Below are 21149 nucleotides of genomic sequence, written 5' to 3'. Positions count from 1 at the left end.
AGTGGAAAACATTAGGACTGTCAACTGTAAGCAGACTACTATAAAAAGCTGACCATGTATGTGAGAAACATATATAAATCTATAAGTCACTTACAGCTTTTAAATATAGACAATCAATAAGCAATGCTCAACTAAAAACAGCGGATATTTGAAATTCCACAGAAATGTCACTTGAAATTATTTGTATGCCTGTTCTGATAACAAAGAAGGCACTGCTCCCTAAAACACAAGTGGTAGTCTCATAGTGGACACTGTAGGGCTTAATGGAATGAATACATCACATATAATTAAATACTAGTTTAATCAATTCTATATTTTGTCTCAGTCACTGAGATATCATTGGGGGAAACAATATTAAATTGCAAAAACACATACAATAATGCACAAAACAGTAAGTGGAAAACAGACTGAAAGCCTAAATTTCTATGAGGGACGTTCTCTATGGGAGTTGTTGGCTGATTTTCTTGTTTGTCCATAACAGGCCAACTTGCTGGAACAGAGCACTTTATACACTCCAGACACTAAGAGAGAAGGGAGTTACTCTTTGGTATATCTTGAGGTGATCTGACTGAGCAGATAAGAAGAACGTTATATATGAACAGATAGAGGGTACAGTCAGGAGATTCTGCCTTTTCTCATCACCTAGTCAATTTCTGTATGGAGAATTCTGAAAATGTGCTCTTCATACTACCAATGCTACCATCAATGAGCTGATGATAAGTTGAAACAGTAAGTTGAAACTTCAACTGTCTAAAGAAATAAACAGGCTGTTCTATCTTAAAAGATCGGGATACAAAAATATTACCAAACTGCATTAAATTTAAAGTCAAATTTAAATCTAAAAAGTCCTCAATATCTACAAGTGGGCCAAGTATTTCTCTGCTACATGTACCATCCTCACTGCTACCAACGCAGCCGTCAGCTCACTGCAGTTGGGTCCCTCACCTATTCTGAAGAGTGAACTCCATACCATTCTCTGATATTTTAGACACCTCTACTCAGAAAGAATTCTTAAAAATAAAAAATAAATACATCAAAGTATAACAGCCTTTTGGATTCTAAACCTATGCCTCTAGTTCAACCTCTTCATACAGTAGTTAATATGTCATCACAAATGCTTAGCAATGCTGCTGTCAGTGCCCTAAGTCTCAGCCATAATTTTGCTGTTGCTCCAAAACAAGTACTAGCACTAAACCTAATGTTCAATGTCAAATGTGTTATCCATAACTTAGTGGAAATAGCTGACAATATTAGGCTTGATGTTGCCAGCATTCTTTCAAGAACTTCACCTCAAAAAAGAAATTATAATTTTGCCAACTCAGTGCCCTCAAGAAACTGCAAAAATATCAGTATAGTCATTACCAGAGCTGATAAGGGGAGCACTACTGTTATTCTTAATACCAGTGAATATAATAGAAAAATGGGCATCATTTTTCTGTTCCACCTACAGACCTTTAGATTATAATTCCACTAAATCTCAGATTAAAAAATTGAAAAGTCTGCTCAAAAAAGTTTCTTCCTTGACTCCTGAAATCACAAAAAAACCTTCAGTTCTCATCCTCCCCCAGATATACAGATTACCAAAAATACACAACCCCAAGACCCATGTTAACCATAGATTCCTCTATGCTACAAATTAGCAAAACAGTTAGCAAGCTTACCCCCCCCCCTCACTGGTCATACCACTTCCTATATAAAAAAAGTATCCATCTAAAAACTTCCATTGAGAATTGAATGTTAAGTAAAACAGATATTTTGGTTAGCTCTGATATTCTTTGATATCACCTCACTATTTATCAGTACTCCATTAAATGGCAAATTATAACATGTAAAAAAAAAAATGCAGTATATATATTTCTTCCTGATCTTTTCTTTTGCTATCCATTCCAGATATTTCTCTTAGAAGCACAAAATTTATAACCAAAAATAATCAATCAAAAAAAATAACCAATCCTCCCCACCCCCCCACAATCCTCAACCTTCTCTTCAAAAAGATTTTAGTAATGCTATCATCATCATCCTCTATATCTGAGGAGGCACTTCAGAAAAATAACCAAAATCTTAAAGAAATACAATCTCCACATGGCTTTACCCTTATCCATTCTACTAAAGATCAGCCCCCCCCCCTCTCTCTCTCAGTGCCTGAAGTGTATAAAGTGTCCTGTTTCAACAAGTTGGCCTATTATGGACAGACAGGAAGATCAATCAACATCTGCATGGAAGAACAAGAAATACATCTGCAGTCATGACTATGGCTCGTAGAATCAAATGGAAAAAGACAACCATGCTCCATTAGTAAATTTAGAAAAAAAGACCGTTTTTGGTTACTAGGACTAGTCTTTTGTCCATGTGTTTCACTCAGTTTTGTGTTGCCTTGGTGTGTATATTACAAGTCTCATATTGTACTCCCTGACGATGTCTCAGTGAATGAGATGAAATACTGGAATTAAATATTATTTTAAACATTTGTCAGTGCTATTTCTCTAAGAAATATAACCATAACTTTTGATCAGTTATATTTAAATATATATATATATATATATATATATATATATATATATATATATCAGTAAGTACAGGACTTATCTTCTGAATGAGAACCATAATAAGAAACTTAAATTTAAATTCATTTTTAATGAGTGTTATTTTAGGTGTATCATTTTGTATGAGAATACTGTAAGCACATTCATCATGTTTTATAAAAAAAAAAAAAAAATATATATATATATATATATATATATATATATTAAATTTTACAGCTTGCTTCTACAGTACACATCTAAGAACAGTTATCAACCAAGATTTTTTTTTCTACTGTGCCTGTGCCAGAAAATCAATGTTTTTCACTGTCCTGGTTGAATAAGTGGAATAGTGTACTCAGCTGAAAGTGCGAATCCTGCTGTCAGCATGTATGTTTGTGATTGTATTTATGCAATTTCATTACCTGGTGTGAGACCACTACATGCTTACTAGAAGCCTGGAATTGCTTGAGAAAAATAATTCTGGGTTTGGTCTCTAGTAGAGGTTTTCTGAATTATGTAAAAAATAAATAGAATTTTTTTTAAAAAAATATAAATAAATCTCAGCCCATCCACAGCACTCAAGTACTATAGGTTTCAAAAGGTGGGAGTCACACACACACAATCTCAAAAAGATTCAACAGCAATCAAAATAATTATAGAAGAGTTGATATTCGTTAAAATGATTAACATCGTTCAGAGAAAAATTCAGTCAATTATTAAAAATGATTTTAAAATGCTACAATATATTTTTTTAATAATGAACCTACTGGAATGTATACTAACAATGAATAGAAATAACATTTGAAGAAAATACAGCCCAGCTTAATATTCATTAATGAATTTAAGACTAAGGAACAATACAGTCCACTGTTAAAATATTACCTTAGAATCACAACATAATTTGCTGAACAGTTTCACATTTCAAAGATTTAGAATGACATTTACAAAAACATGATATGAAGATTAATAATGCGGAATTTCAGGCAAACAATTTAATCAATGAATGTTTTTTTAATTATTTCTGAGTTAATGTTAATCACACACACACATCACTAAACTCAATGGACTGCATTACTTTCTGAAATGACATGAAGAAACAAATTACTATGAAATGACTTTATAGAATGAAAATGCCTGCTAAATGATTTCATATACAGCAATCTCTCGATTAGTGAGCCTAATGCGTTCTTTAAAACAGGTGCATTAATCTAAAATGCACTAATCAAATATAATAACCTATGGGAAAATGTATGATTTGTTCCTCAGATTTCTTTTTTGACCCTTAATTTTTTTTATAAAAGAATTAGGGTATGTCTCAGGGTCTAGTTAAAGGAAAACCATGAAGCTGAAAGACAATAAAACATATTCAGAATATATATTTATTACTCTACTTCTTAACAAAGAATTGAGCTAATGTAGTTTGGCAGGCATTTTGTTTCTTTTGTTCATACAACCAACGGTATGGCCCTATTGCCTCTTCTACTCGTCTGCAAATTTTACTGCTTCTCTCTCTCTCTCTGTCTTCATCAGGATCAGCCTCTAAGCATTGCTGCTTAAAAACTTCGATTGTATGAAAAATATTTTGAAATTGTTTCTGTGAAATCTCTTTTGGCTGACTATCAGTGGTTAAATTTTCTTCATATTCTTCGGGATATTCCCGCTGTGCATCTAAATTTAGCAGGTCGGAATCACTCAATTCTTCAGAATGAGATTTAATTAACTCTTGGACGTTATCATTGAAGGGGAGAAAGAAATGAAGGGCGTACAAATTGGTTTCCAACATGTGAAATCTTTATAGATAAAATTTCCCAACTGTTATACAAGCAAAATAGTTAACACTTTAAAAACTACAATGATCATAAAAAAGAAGTTAATTTTCCGATGTGTAATAACAAACAACTCATCCCAGAAGACGGATTGATTACCCTATTATCGGAATGGATTCTCCTTTTTGTGACATATGTAGAAGTGTCGAAGGGTCTCGAATCTGTGGGAGTACTATAGCAGACAACATAAATTTTGGCGGTAAAAATTTGGAACATAGTATACATAGTGTACATGGAAGTAGTGTAGTATGCCATTAAAAATAACTTTGCAACATGTTTTAAATCGGTAACTAAATTATTTCATTCTGGTGAGTGATTTTTTTAAAATAGTTTACAAAAATAGCCATAAAAATGTATAGATAGAAAAATTTTAAAATCTGTAACATTTATTTTTAAGATGTATATAGATCGAATTTGGGTATTGAAAAAAATTGACGAACTAATCGGGGGATTACTGTATGAAGTCATTTTAATTATTATTATTATGAATGTATCTCTCAGCAGTCCAAAGATTCGAGGGGGGGGCATTTAAACATTCATACTTAAATACCTATTGTATCACTCCTTGAACACATTTACTGAAGACACACTCAAAAAATCTAATGGTGGTCCATTCACACTTGCTACACAAGGAAAAGAAAAAACATTCACCATGACATTATGTGCTATGGTGAATGTTTCTCTTTAGTTGGTGAACAATCAAAGAGAAGGTAGTAATCCAGTTGCAAAAGTGATAAAAGCTTGTAGCAAGAAGGCTGGAATGCCAGTTTCAATGAAACACATTGGAAATATCAAGTATGACAACATGAGCTTCACCAAACTTTTTTTCATGTCATGTATCCAAAGGTGGATAAGGTTAGTTATGAGATTTTCCATGAAGCAAGAGTGCCAGAAACCATATCTGTGATCACTAATTAACTGTCGAGTTTCCAAGTAATGAAATAATTAGCTGTTCATGACCTTTTTCTCTATTTTTAAATAAGGTGAAAGGCAAAGATGAGTACTCAAATTAGAGGCAATGGAATGATAGTTGCTGGGTGACTTTTCTCCTTTTTTTAGGAACAGACAGGATAAAAAGTTTGCACTGAGCCTATTTGCTAGCTGTCTACTAGGATAGAAAAAATAACTCCATAGTGGATACAGGAAGAAGCAGTCCATGAAAGCAAGAGATCGCACGAAGTTCCAGGCTCACAAATCAGCATGAGCATACAGGGAGTCCAAAGACTCATCGAGGGAGAGTGTGCCAACAGAATCGAATGATTGATCCCCTTCCAACTACTAACCGCGCTCAAACTTACTTAAGTTTTTGCGAGCGATTAATAGCAGAGGCTCTATCAATCAACCAATATGTAAAAGTAAGCTAAGCATAAGCCACTGGCAAATTTTGGAAAGAATAGAGTGGGCAAAATGTTTTGGAAGCTACTAAGAAAACATAGAAAAGATAGGAGTATTAAAAAAAAAAAAAAATGAAAATAAAGGTGATAACATAAAAACCAAAGATTAGGATATTTTAATGCTGGAGTAATTGCTTTGAGAAATTATTAAATTAAGCAAGAAGAACAGTTATGACAGAAATATCATCAGGAATGCAATCATCAGTACACTTCGGTACCAGGAGTAAAAAAAAAAGCAATTAGAAATTTGAAATGTAGACAGGAAGCTATGCTAGATAATATCCGAGCTGAAATACTTAAATTATTATGAATGAAATTACAGTTAATACTTGTAAATACTCCATCACAGCTGAGTGAAAGGAGAAGACTAAGTTTACAGAGTTCAAAGAAAACAAGTGTTAGTATTTTGTAATTGAAATACAAGGTTGTGTAATCCACAAACCATGAACAGTTAATCATGATTACTTTCTAAAACTTTGAGATAGGCATGCAGTCAGGATGGCTGAGATTTGTACAGTGCCACAGAGTTTCACAAGTTTCAAGGACAGATGTTCAAACTGAAATCTATTCAAGTGCAGAATCTTGTTTGATACCAAACAACTGTGTTTAATATCAATGGCATGATGAGTAAGGCCAGACTTATCAAATTCCTAGAACTTTATGCAATCCTGATGTTCCTGGATTCTAATCTCAGTAGACTGGACCACTGTCTGAAATGCAAAGCTGTCAAGAACAGGATTCTTGATAAAGACTAGGCAAAGATAGTATGGCTATATACAGGGTGTTCGGGATAAATTTGACAGTTTCGTAAGGAAAAAGAAAATCTTCTTTGTATCTATTAAATTTAATGAATTGACAAAAAAACATTACAGGCAGAGTTAATTACAATACTATCAACAAGATTTACTCAAAATAACCACCATTAGCATCGATCACAGCTTCAATTCTGCTTCGGAACCTCGAACAAGCTGATGCTACAGTCTCCCTGGGAAGGGCCGCAAAAACTGTTTTAATTTTATCCATTAACTGGGCTTTTGTATTACTGGAAGTGCGATTGGTGTCTTTTTCAACTGCGCCCCATACAAAATAATCCATGGGGTTAAGGTCTGGGGAGTTTGGAGGCCAAACATTTGGACTGGTGAAGTCGTAGAAATTTTCAGACAACCATTTTTGACTTTTCCCAGAGGTGTGGCAAGGGGCCGAATCCTGCTGCCATACATACGGCCTACCATTGGCTACCCTTGTTATCCAGGGCTTGACTACAGTTAGCAACTCCACGAACAAAGCCCGAATTCCAATGCCAGGGTTCTTCAACACCTGTTCCTGCAGATTTGCGAGGAATTCTGCTGTACGAACGCAATCAGATCGTCTGCTAGGGATCTTTCTTCTTGCTACATCCTCGTAGTCACCATTGCAAGTCTCTAGTTCATGCCTGATTGTTTTTACTGTATTCAGGGAGCATTGGGCAGCAGTCGTAATATCCTTATTTTGATGGCGGGCACGAATCATCATGATACAAGTTATTCTCTTCCATGATTCAGGTGGGTTCCAGCTATCCATCCTTTCTGACATCTTGTATATGAATGAAGAAGGGTCCAAACTTTTAAATGAAGAGAAGTGTGTGTTAATACATGCAACTTACGGAAAAATATAATTAATTATAAATATGTCAAATTTATCCCGAACACCCTGTATATTCTTAGTGGATAGTAAAAAAAGAGGCTGATTTCCAAAATGGTTTGAAGATGGTGCATGAACAGATTAAACTGCAAAAACACGTTTTTTGTTCTGATGTTTCTTTAAGGTAGGGTATGGCAACTCTTTTCTGAATCCAATTGCAATTTGCTTGAAATGGTATTTATCAATTTCATGGTTGATGACATCGGTTATATCAATTAGTATTAACAGTGATATATTTTATATTTTATATATTCATCGTGATAAATTTCATATTTTGTCATCATCAAATTCCTGATATATACCCTAAAGGGTTGCAGGATATGATAATACTACATGCAAAAATTAAATCATTACTAACTTCCTATCTACAATTTTCCTCCAAGTCAGTCTGTTACCTGTCAAGACTCCAACATTATCAGATCTTATATTTCTATCTTCTAAGGCACTTTTTTCTGTATCAATCCATCCATATCTTGGTCTTCCTCTAGGTCTTTTTCCTGCCAACCTGGCAGAGAACACTTGTTTTGCTAATCTTTCCTCGCCCATTCTGTTTAAGTGACCATATCACCTGAGATTAGCTCTGTTAATGTATTCTTGGATGCTGACAATGTCAAGTTCTTTCCTAATATCCTCGTTTTTAACCCTCAGCCCATGTCAGTGGGAGGACTTTTTTGTCCAGCTGAAAACTATTGGTTGTAATATCTTTTAGGATGGATAGTACCATCTGTGATAGCAGTAAAAAAACTTTAGACCAAGCACTACGATGTACGCTGGTAGTCCGTGAGTTTTGGATTGTCCTTTCGGGTGTAAAGAGGCCTCGAAAGTTGCTGAAGGATAAAAAAAAGACCCACTGACATGAGCAACGGGTGTCAAATGAAATATTGAATTTGTGCTCTTTTTCATTTTTTTACTGTCTGGTGATATTTTTGTGCAAAAATTACTAAGAAGGGTGAGGTAAGTGTTAAAAAAAAATTTAACAACAATTTTAGCCAAAAAAAAAAAGTTTTTGAGAAATGCTAATTTTTCGAAATTTTAAGCTGCAAAAATGGCTCTTCGCAATTCAAATGAGATTGTTTATTCTCTCCGCAAGCGTGAGCCCATTAATTATGTCGAAAGCAAGGCGTCCAAAGAAAAAGATAAAGTAGAAGAATATGAACACGTAGAAACAGAAGAAGAAGAAAGCAATAATTTTTCTACCGATGAAGAGAACTTCGAACAGCCAGTTACTCCAACTGTGGGATGAAGACCTTATATTAGAGGTAGAAACAGTCACAAGTGGTCTTCAAATGCTCTGGAAACATGTGGTTGTCGATCATCGAAGAGTGATTTATTCAAATGCATTTTCTGTCTCTATCAGAGGATGTGTTAAATATTCGCTGTCCATTAGATGCATGAAGCTTGCTTATAACTGACGATATTTTGAACATTATTGTTTTGCATACTAATCAAAACATTTGATCTGTTGCGAGTACCATAAACGATACATTTTGAATGAATATTTTTATTAAATAAATCATATAAATAAAAAAATCATGCATTTATACTATTTTTTTAACTTTTTACAATTGATGTAAAATTAGCAACTTTCAATTGCAAAAATAATTATTGTAATTTAAAGATACAATTTTGTCATTAATTTTGCGTTAATATACATACATTTACCTACAAAACTAAAAAAAACAAAACAAGGGGTTTGGTCTATTATAAGCGGAGATATGAATTTTTTTAATTTTTCAGTCTTTTTTCGTGCTTTTCCGATGTTTATTTGTTTAAACAATTATTTAAATAATTTTTTTGCTATTGTTATTGATTGTACCATGTTTCGGAATGTATTGCCAATGTGCTCAGTGAACGCCAGCTTAATTATTAAATAAAATTATCATTTAATAAGCCTCGGACACAAAAGTCACACTGACATGGTTTACGTTGATTGAAAACAGCGACGTGGGCTGAGGATTAATATGATATTGTTATTGATGCCATTTGTTCATGCTCCTAATCTTTCTCAGGACTCTCATATCTGCAGTCTCTAGTCCTTGGTCAAGTGTTTTACTTCTGACCCAGCTCTCAGATCCATAAGTTAAAATTGGCTTGAATACCGTCTTGTATACTTTACAAGACGGTATTTTTTATTTAGTGTTTTGGCTAATTTCTCTCTTATTCCATATAATTTTATTAAGTTGACTTCCTACGATACCAGTTTTGTTGATTCTGTTGTCTATTTCCATATTTAATTTACCATCTTCACTAATAATCGTGCCTAAGTAGCTGAAATGTTTCACTTGTTCTATAGGTTCTCCATTCACAATGCAGTTGATATTTTCAATGTTACTGCCTATTTTCATTGTCTTTGTTTAATTCCTAAAAAGAAGGGAATCAGTAGAGTAGATGGATTGAGCTCAGTCTATAAGTTTTGATACCGTTCTGTGATGAATAATGGGATGAGGATAGTTAGATGTATATGCTAGTCAAGGAAGGTTTCTGATAAGTATCTGGAAAGGAAATTCTATTGTTAGATTCATGTTTGATGGTAAACTTGATACAATTAAGTTTATCCACTGAACATGAATACATGGAATTTATTCAGAAATTGTAGTAATTCTGTCTGAACATAAAAAAAATGCAAAGATACCTAGAAGTAAAGCCAAATATGAGCTTGAGGTAAAATGGTAATGCAAAATTGACTTACTAGATGTTCCATAAAATAGTCTGCCAAAGCTGGTGAGATAAGACTGTCCGTGGCTGTTGCCTCAATTTCTTTGTATAAATTTTTGTACAAATTTTGTATAAATAATGTATAAATTTTGCCAAGCTTGCATTTATGGTGAATATAATGAAACAGTGATTTCTTTTGATGTAGTTTCCCTATTCACCACCATACCACTCCAAGAAACTCTTCCTTTCTTAAACTACATCAAAAGAAATGTTTTATTGCCCAGCTAACATAGATCTTTAATTTATTTAACATAACTGCTTTTAACATAACAACTAACTCTCCCATGATTTTTTTTTTTAATATCTTTCTATTCAACTTCAAAACAGTACTAGCCATACTAGTTTTGAGTTTAAAAAAAGCACTGACTTCAAAGATAACATCAAAAATTGTTAGAAAATTATTATTACATCACACCTCCATGGAGTCCAAAGACTCGTTGAGGGAGGGTATCTACTCTACAACTCTTCGTATCACTACTCCAGCAATCTTCAGCACCTAACACCAACACCATCTACCGCCGTAGATGGTGTTGGTGTTGTGACTGTCTGTGAAAGTACTGGTGGTACTTTCACAGAAAGTCACAAACATCCATTCCCACGGTGAATTTCTAAATCTGAAGAAAATGATTTCTTCTGATTTAGTCCGAGGACTCATTGCAAGGTGCTACTCACTGAGGTGTTTACACTACAAATTCATTGCTGCAGTATACATCTACTACACATTGCATGGTACTTTTGTTAAATGTGAGTATTCTCTGACCATTTTGCCTGTTTTGCAGAATGAAAAATCAGAGTTTCTAGCCCCCCCCCTTCTTCTATCTTCCACAGGAGATCAGCTAACTCATCTTTGGTTTAAACAGGCAATATAAAGACTCCTCTCATCATCACAAACATCGAACTCAGGTCTTTGTCAATTGAAAGATGCATGTCCTGTCATTCTTCCAACTGTGTACAGATGCAATACCAAAAATAACACAAAAACTACTTCCACTTTATACCAGGATAAAAGATAACTGCTTGCAGTTTATACCAAGATAAAAGTAATCTCACTTAATAAGTTCTATATTACATGTAAATAAAATGGTTCATAATGAATAAGTTAGAAAAATTAATGAAGTCCAACAAAAGAGAACTCCTGAATTTTCCAAATCTTGAAAGGATAGGCAGATGTCAGCCCATAGTGATAAGCATATTATAGGTGTCACAACTTATGGGATCACTATAAAAATTAGTACATAGTACTACACATATGCAATGTTCATATTACAGAACAGATTAAACATATGTATTCCCAAGACTGCACAAACAGTTAAATAATGATTTCATCAGCTTTCTATGAGAGAATTAGGATCATTATGAATTCTATGAAATTAATCATTTGATATTTTAAAATAAGCAAGGATATAATACTATTATAATTATCCAAATTTTAAATGAAATAATTATGTTCATTTTCCTATAATGTGATCTCTCTTAAAATATGAAGTAATACAGCAAATATTAAAGCAAATTCACTCGCTCACTATTACAGGTAATCCTCATATAACACGGTACTTATACAACGCAGTTTCGATATAACATGGTCTATAAATTGTAGTAACCTTTGTTCAATGTGATACTTACATAACGCTGTTTCGATATAACATTGTTTACAAATTGTAGCAACCCTTATCTTTTCATATATTTTTCGCCGTGTGACTTAAAAATCAAATTTTATCTTCGTTAAATTTTCATCTGCTCGTATCGTGCATGTACATAGTTATAATTAGCAAATTTATATTAGGGGAAATAACCTGTCGCATGCATGCACATCAATTGTTTACAATATAAAGTGTTATTGTTGAAAATTGTCTTCGTTTTCTGCAAGGAAAGTGCATTAAAAATCATAGGTGTGTTAATCTCAAGCTGAGCACTTTATTTTCTGTTGCGTTACATACAAATGTAATACTTTTTTTTTATGTAAAAAATTTATTTTTATAGTAATGGACACTTAGAGGGCTTTTGCAATATGGTTGAAAACAAAATTAGTGAATTAAATGATAGGGAAACAGTTCGGCAGGAAAAGTTCTGCCGAAGATTCTGATTGTGATGAATCCCTTAAAGAATTCAGTTTAAAGATATTAGCAGAAGGATTGGACTTGGCAAGAAAGTTAGGAAGTTATTTTATGGATAATGATCCATCAGTCAATAATAAGCAAGTTCTTATTACCGACATTTTGATAACTAAACCAACCGAAGTATGCAATGAGAATTATACAAATGATATCCAAGAGATTTCAAGTGATAATGACATCCCGCCACTTGTAAATAAAGAACGTCTATGATATGTTAGTCTGAAGACAGTGATGACAAAATGTGCACTTATTTTATTTTGCATAAAACATTCATGCATTATGTACAATGAAGGTTACATACAATTTGTAATTTTTATAATTTTATACTATGTATTTATTTCATACGTGAATTACCTGAATTAAATAAAAATATCTTTTTGTTGGATATGTCATTGTTGTTTATGTAATTAAAAAAAAAAAAAAAAACAATTTCGGAACATAACCCTACTTTTTCTATGTGATCCGAGTCTCGCATAATGCGATTTATATAATGTAGCATTTCTATGGAACCTAACATCTGGGCTATACAGGGGTTACCTGTACGAACAATCAAAAAGTCACAAATAAGACCTCATAGGTGCAATGTTATTTTAAAGGAAATTTCTATAGCAGCTAACCACTATAAAAACTATCTCTAAGTCCTTATGAGTTTGCTACAGTGGGAGTTGATTGTATGTAATTATTCAGTGAGAGACATGACACGATCATTTTGGATCCAATAAACATCATATCCCCTCATCCATCGAAGCTAGGACAGGTTGAGTCCCCCCCACCACCACCACCTATCCGAGAGGGCTTACAGCTAATTAATGCAATCGGGTCGCCACTCCTTGCTGCATCCCCTAAGGGGGAGTAATTTCTGACTGTAACCCATGTGTGTTCACAGGGCCAGTTTGCCTGTTCTGGGGGATGAAAAACCCGAGTTTCTGGGAGGAAAAAAAAATCCCCTATGAGACTGGTAATAATCTCTTTCGACCTTTAGTCGAAAGAGACCAGATAAAGGCTCCTCACGTCACCAACGGGAATAGAACCCAGGTCTTTCTGATGAAAGGGCTTCGTTTATATTGACTGAGCTACGGATGCCTTTTTGATCCGATGCTCTTTAGTATACTCTTCCTGATGATGCTAACTAATATTATTGTTACCTAGCCTCTCCATACAGATTTAAGAATAATCATGAAAGAGTATGCCATGTTACACTATGCAGTCTATGTGACTCTACCAAACTCATTAAATGTAGTTTTATCTATTAAATGTGTGTCTCACCAGTTTACCTGGTTGGTGGGAAGAAAGACCTTGGTTTCCATGAGAAAAAAAAAAAAAAAGTCCTGCAGTTTCTGTATCAAACTAGCCTGCAAAATAATGATTCCTGACATTACAATGAGAATCAAATCCAGGTCATTTCCAACTAAAGTGTGTGCCTGCCCTATTTTTTGACTGTGTGGCAGAAGCAGTTTCGTTTGATTCAGTTATATATAATCAAACAGAATATTAGAATTAAAAGATTTTATTCCTTATGTAGTTACAATAAAAAATAATTGACTACATGGCTTTATGTAGTCCAAAAAAAATTGGGTATCCAAGTATCAATGCTCTAATAAGTTTCAATATTAAAAACAATAGCTTACCTGGGCAAATGCTTGTGCTCCCTTCTCTGTAAAACTATTATCTTCAAGATTTACTTCTCTCAGTGAGAAGTTTGATGCAAAAGCTTCACCTAAGGCAGAAATTCCTTTAAGGCTGATGCCATTTTGAGGCATAGCAACTACTTCTAAAGTACCAAGTGCCTATAAATAAACATTTCTAAGAATGTAATTTTAATATATGAAACCTATTAATTTATTTCAAGTAAACAGTTTCAAATATGACTAATTTAACTAATTTAAATAAAACTAATTTTTTGTAAGTATTATTCAGCAGTTTACTACAAAAACTATTTCTGTAGAATACATAGAATATTCTACTACTTTGTAGAATATCAATAGAATATACAGGAACTTTTTCTCAAATAATTTGTTACACTTATTATTTAAAAGAAAAACATATTCAATATCAGATGCTGACAACAATTATTACATTAAATGATATAACTATTATTAAATATTACATTAACTTCTCTGCCGGCCCTGGTGGATAAAATAGTGAGACCAAATTGCACTTCTTATCCATGTTATTCAATAAATGTTACAGAGGCATATCCAGATTTTGCTGGACATCTATAGACATCATGGCTGGTTGGGGTGTTAAGTGAAATGTTTGGTGATATAACTGTTTACACTGACACCTGAGACAGAAAATGCCATGGGAAGTTTGAAATGTGGAAATGCAGCTCAGACAGATGATATTCAACCTGAGATTATCATTTTCTGATAGCGAGGCCCATGCCACTTCCTTTGAGCTACACAGTCTCTATATAGTTTTATAATTTTTATAAATTCTATAGGGTTATCCACTGAGATTGCAACTAATGTTTTTCACGATGAAGTAACTGGAATCAAGTGTAAAATGTATAGCATGTTTAGAACTGACAAGAGAAATAGAAGAGCAGATATGACAAATGATATCAGATAATTTGAGTCCAATTAAGGTAAAAACTCATGAAAGCAATAATAGTTATAATAACCCATACAGTAGAGTTCAAGGCTACCTGGTTTTAAGTAGAGATTAACAGCATGAAATATATGGCGGGGTATTGCTGGGGAAAATGAAATGCATTACCAAATTATGGTGGATATTAAAAGAGTAAGCATTATGGGCGAGAAATTATCCAAACATTGACTGGGTAGTAAAGAAAACTCATGATAAGAATGAGGGAGAGTTTATAGGACTGTTGCAAGACAACTTTCTCAAGCAGTATGTCATGGAAGGAACTCGAGGTCATAAGTGTGTCAGATTTCGCAATAGTATCAGAAGGGATCTAAGCTGAAAATGCAACTGTTTTGCCACCAGCTGGTGACAGTGACCATGCCATACCTAAGAAATAGCTAAGTATATGGATGTTCGAATTAGGATAGGTTACATGCTAACTACAAAGCTGGAAAGTATGACCAACTCAATTAGACTAATTACTATTAGACTAAAGATAATATTATCAGTTACCGAATGGGAAGGATATATAAGCAATGCAAAGCCTTAAAAAGGTATTTAAAATTTATGAAGCAGTATCTGAACGTGTTCCTAGAGTTCAAAGAACAACAAAAAGGGTAGGAGTGAAATGCAACAAAGTAGAATATCTGTATTAAAATTAAGATATCCCACAAATTAAAAATGAAAATAAGATGATATTTAAAGTAAAGATATTAATAATAAGGTATTATTTAATAAAGGTGTTCAACATTTGTTCCATTTTGCATGTTGAAAGCAAAACATTTTGAGATGTTATTTTTAATTTTAGCTACTGAAGTCTTGCTTAGATATAAAACAGATTTATTTAAATTAGTTATTTGAGCATAATTATAATTTTTTATGAGCTGTCAAGTTTTGAAATTTTGCTATTTGTATATAGACAGAAGTTTAAAAAAAAAAAAAAGGAAGTTCATTAGAGTTATCACTTAGAAGAAAAGCAAAAGTTACTGATATAATTCAAATTTTGTAAGTGAACCTACCTCAACATTTAAATCTTCTGAAATGAAGAATGTAACAAATTATCTGTTGCATTATGAAATTATAATTAATCAACTTTCCAGCATTATGAAAAGAACTTTATTGTCACTTCAAGCACAGTGCTAAAAGCAACACTAGTGGCACATAATGATGGACCAGAGCAGAAGTTGTTCTAATGTATTTCTGAGCATGCACAGAAAAAAAAAAAAAAAAGCATTATCAAACATTGCTAAGCATTCAGCTGTTCGAAAGGGAGAGAAGAGAACAAAGCAGGATGAGAATTGTGGAGTGTTTGTCTTCATCATATGAAGACAACAAAAATTAAAAGAGGAGTTAGAAATGGAAGACAGATGATATCCTTTTAGAACAATAAGCTTTTAGTAGTCATTAATCCATATAGGATTTATTTCAGTCAAGGCTGACAGGAACTTTATTAACCTTCAGTTCATATAGAAATGGACCCACTAAAATTTAGAATTCTCAGTTTGAAAATCGAGTTGAAGCCATATGTTTTTAGTTATTGCTTCATTGAAGAATGCATATTAAGACTTTTATATAGAAAGTGAATTCATTGCAAAGAGATGAAACCATTATGGTTTTAGTAATTTTGTAATTTTTTGTAAATTTAGTAATTTTCATTTATTCAGTGAAACAGCAAGTTTCACTGAAGAATACATATTAAGACTTTTATATAGAAAGTATCATTGTAAAGGGATGAAACCATTATGGTTTTAGTAATTTATTCAATGAAACTTGCTGTTACTTTCATAATGACAGTGAATTAAGAAGTGTCTTGGATGAAGACAAAATAGGCTTTCTTTAGTATTTTATGGAAGGAATTTTTGTGTTAGACTTTCTTCTGTGTAAACTCAAGAGAGAATGAGAGTTATGCAGGAGACAACAGAGTGAAGTTCCAGAAGTTTTATCCACAAAGGATAACTGTTATGTGACTGAAAAGAAGTTGTGCACAATAAAGTGTTTTTCTTAAGAAAAAAAAAAAAAAAAAACCGTGGTGCTTAAATAGTTAAGTTGTATTAATTTTATGGTGTCTGTGTAATAGTATGTGAAAACTCAATCTCTTAATGAGTTTAATGGATTAATTTAAATGTATATGTGTGATATCCTGAGATATGAATCTATGTATAAATTTGAGTTGTAGAAATTAAACCACTTGGAGTTGAGGGAGTAACTACTAATGTTGCAACTGACAGAATTACATGCACAAGGAAAAAAAATATTCCGTCCTTCACTTGCTTACACACATATCTGGCTATTACCAAAGATGAAAAGAGATGAAGTGTGATCTTTCTTGTAACAAAAGGTGGGTTTTGCTAGTTTTAAAGTTCATGAAGTTGTCCTTATGAAATATCTCTTTCATTTCATTAAAGTTAATTACTGTGGTTATTGTGTAATTTGTTGTTTATAGTTATGCCACAGATACCTTTAAGAATTAGAGGTTGTCCTTATCTTCACTGAAGAATGGCAAAGATATGTTTACAGCATTAGGTTATGGGAAAAAACTCAATGCTTGGAATGTTTTAGCCATCCACCAACATGCAATGATTTAATGGAGAGAAAGTTGGCTCCACAATTCCAAAGAGAATGGAAAGTATACCAAAGTATAGCAATTTACTAAGCAGGCCACAATCTGAAACGATATCATGTTCTTTGAAAAAGCCAAGAACAACACATTTTCTGCAAACCTTTCCATGGCACATGTCCAGTGGTGCACGATATGTTAAGAGATATGACATGGATCTAGAGTGGTAAAATCCATGCTGATTGTCACTGATTAATTGATTGAACTATAGATAATGAAAAAGTTGACTGCTGATGAGCTTCTCCATTAGTCTGAAAAAGACTGAGGTGCTGGTAATGGGTCAGTAGTTTGATGGCAGGCAGACTTTTCTCTTTCTCTTTTTTTTTGGATTAGGGTGGATACAGCATTGCTTGCATATATTGGGATAAGTTCCAGCTGAGTATAAAAGATGTAGAGATAATATTATAGGACAGATGTTAGTTCTGAGGCACAACTTGTGAGTACAATTGTGAAGATACCATAAAGACCAGAAGCCTTTTGTAACATGTAAGTTATTTAAGATTCTTCTGATGTCATTTTTACTGAAAGATCACAGAAGCATATGTACTGTTTCTGGAATGGTAAGATGCTGCCTTTGTCATCAATGCAGGAGTTGGAGAAAAAGAATGATGTTAGGAGGTTAGCTTTATTTTTAGGCAGCTGTAATAACAGTTCACCTGAAAGAATGAAAGAAAGAGAGGTGGAAGCACAGATGAGCAAAAAGGTGCATCCAATGGCCATTGGCTGTAATTTCAAAAGGGGTGCCTACTATTTGAAAAGGAGGTAAGTTTTCCACTATTGGCCCTATCAGAGTCAAATTTAGATTGTTGATGGTTGTTTTGAATTTGTTGCATGCTTCAGTGTAAGCTAAATATGAAGCTGGAGTTCTTGTTGCAAGTCACCTGCAATATGACATACTTTTCATTTCTTTTCCTTTTATCTATTAAGTGAAAGCAAACAAGTTTACACATGAAATATCTTTAACAATTAGTCCATCTGTATAGCTGACTCTCTCTATGATATATATATAAATCACTCACTAAACCAATTGTAAAGTCTCAATGAAATCTCCATAGATATAGTGCTATACTATAAAAAATTCACTATAACAAACTATCATTGTGGTCCCTGAGTGTTAATAGTGAGTGCTGACTGTATAAAACAGAACTTTTCTTTCTTTTAAGATTACACGGCGTCAGCATTCATAGTGAAGAATTTATAGAGACACAACACATGTGTTAGAATAATTACTTAATATTAGGAAAGAAACATTTAATGTTTCGACCTCTGTATTGAGGTCATCATCAGGAAATATACATATGTATAACATACAAGCTACATGACACTGCACTATACAAAAGTAAAATGAATCTAAATGCATGTTAATCTTTTAACCTAGCATGACCTCTTGTGGGAAAAATAAAATAAATAAAATTACATTAAAATAAATAAATTTAATTTAAAAAAAATTAAAATATAAATAAATGAAAAACAGAACTACATTAAACATTTCTAAAGTCCTCTTGTATTGAGATTTTTTTCTTGGCTTGTTCTGGTTGCTAAAAAGGTTGCAGATGGGTCCTCCACATTCTTGGAATGATTAATCTGTCATTTTTGTTCAAGTTTGGATAATGTTTTAGCATTTCACAAGCTTCTTTGAATTTTCTCTCAAACCAGGGATGGTGTAGGGACTTGGTGCCTTTCCGGTCAATTCTGTGGCATGTTTAGAGTATGTGGTCTGATAGGCCTATTTTACCATTGTGGAGATATTTATGTGCTGTTTGTGTTTGTCTTTTCTAATTTGATAGTGCATCCTGTTTCCCCTATGTAATGTAGGTTACAGGTACACTGGATTTTGTAAACCCCTGGGTGGACCAGTATGGAAGAGAATCTTTGGAAGAGCTGAGTAAATTTCTTAATTTTGTTGGGAGTTTGAAGGTAGTCTTAATGTTATATTTAAGTAATGTTCTGTCTGTTTTTTCTGAAATGTCTCTGATATAGGTATGGCTATGGCATTTTTGTAATTTTTTTTTTGTTTTTGTTTTTAGTGGTATTTTTATGGAGGATTTTGCGAACCATTTTTTTATTGTAGCTACTTTTTACAAATGTTCATTATTAGTAGAGTAATTATTCTAACACGTGTGTTGTGTCTTCATAAATTCTTCACTATGAATGTATAAAACAGAAGTTGACTTCACATCAAACTGCTCAAGTTATGTGAAGGGAATGTCTTGTACTTTATGGAATACTAGAACAACATGATGTGAAGTCAACTACCTCTATATGTCATCTAGTCATAACGACATTTCCCATGCAAGCTTTTGTTTTTCATGCCTGGTAAAATAAAGGTATAAACAATAGATTTTTTTTTTGTCAAGTATAATTTTATTAAGAATGATGAACATTCTATGAAGTGTTCAGTGTAAAAATATTAGCATGAGGGAGAACTTAACCCATGGTTGTTTGTCCCATGTCCCATCTGGTTGTTTGTATATTTTCATGTTCCATATGAAATAACAAATTGTAGAGTAAATCTGAAATATATCTGGGGAGGAGGGATTTTATCAAATAGTCTCAGGTAATGGTACATTAGTAAATTGTGAAGTAATATTGAAGCTAATCATTATGTCTGAAGTTTTTAGAATATGGTTTTTTAATTTTTTTCAATGATGAACTACCGTGTAAAATTCTCACCAGGAATACTTTGTGAGCAATGCCTATGAAGTCACCTACGGTTGGAAAACGACTGAAAGGGAAAATCAGATCAGATACCTTTATATACGCTCTTCTACCTAAGAGACACACAGCACATAATACTTAACACAGAAATATGTATACATTTTAGCTTATCATAGTGACTGCACTGCTTGTGGGTCAAAAATATCATGGATGATATTTTTTTAATGCAGAAAAAAACAAAAACATATTTAAAAGAAAACAACAGAAATACTTTAGTCTGTCACCATATAACCAAAGGAAACTTAAAAAGATATTACTACATTATGCCCACATTCCTAGAATTTAAGGTCTTCCAAAAATACAGAAAAATAACATGCTACTGAAACTGATAATTATCACTTAGTCAAAAAACTAGCATCGGTACTCAAGGAGTTGGCAGGTCATTCACCCCTCTTCTATAAAAAACACAGGACATTTCATAAACAAAATTAAGAATGTCATGCTTAATGTTGAAGGTTTATTACTCTGCTTTGATATAACTACCCTTTTCACAATTGTTTTAATCTGCCCTCTTTGCACATATACAGTATATAACTATGCATATTCATGTGGCAAAATAATTTCTACTTAAAAAAATAAGGTACAACTATGGATTCACTACTTTTCCTACCATAGTTAACTTTTATATAGAAGATTCTGAGCAATGAGTTCTGCATATAAAACCCAAAGTTTGGCTCAGATGAGTTTACAATATATTTTCTACTTGGTTCCACGGCCACCACACTTTAAATACCTTAATGCCACCTGAACAAACAATATACAAAAGTGGTCTGAAATGTTCTCGGCCTAACAATGAAAAAACAAATTTTTAATTTCAAAATTATTTTTATTTTTCAACATAATCTCCCTTAAGACTAGTACATTTATTCCAGCGCCTTTATCCCATCCCTGTAGTGGTTCTAAGTAAGATCTGCAAAATACCCCTCTATAGCTGCAATCACCTCTTGATTCGAAGAAAAAACATGACCAGCGAGGAA

General features: G+C 33.1%; 1 protein-coding gene across 1 annotated transcript in view; it reads right to left on the bottom strand.

The window, feature by feature from the left end:
• Nucleotides 1-21149, bottom strand: part of LOC150107426 (ran GTPase-activating protein 1-like) — a 295507-nt gene that overhangs the window by 214046 nt on the left and 60312 nt on the right. Inside the window, exon 6 of the mRNA XM_090391286.1 lies at nucleotides 13880-14038. Within this exon, the coding sequence (XP_090247412.1) occupies nucleotides 13880-14038 (159 nt within the window). The remainder of the gene's footprint in view (nucleotides 1-13879; nucleotides 14039-21149) is intronic.

The sequence above is a fragment of the Typopeltis vanoorti genome, chromosome 4 (genome assembly GCF_054136105.1).
Source record: "Typopeltis vanoorti isolate ZY-2024b chromosome 4, IOZ_Tvanoo_1.0, whole genome shotgun sequence".
NCBI classification, from domain to species: Eukaryota; Metazoa; Arthropoda; class Arachnida; order Uropygi; family Thelyphonidae; genus Typopeltis; species Typopeltis vanoorti.
This window is presented reverse-complemented; position numbering and strand designations above follow the sequence as displayed.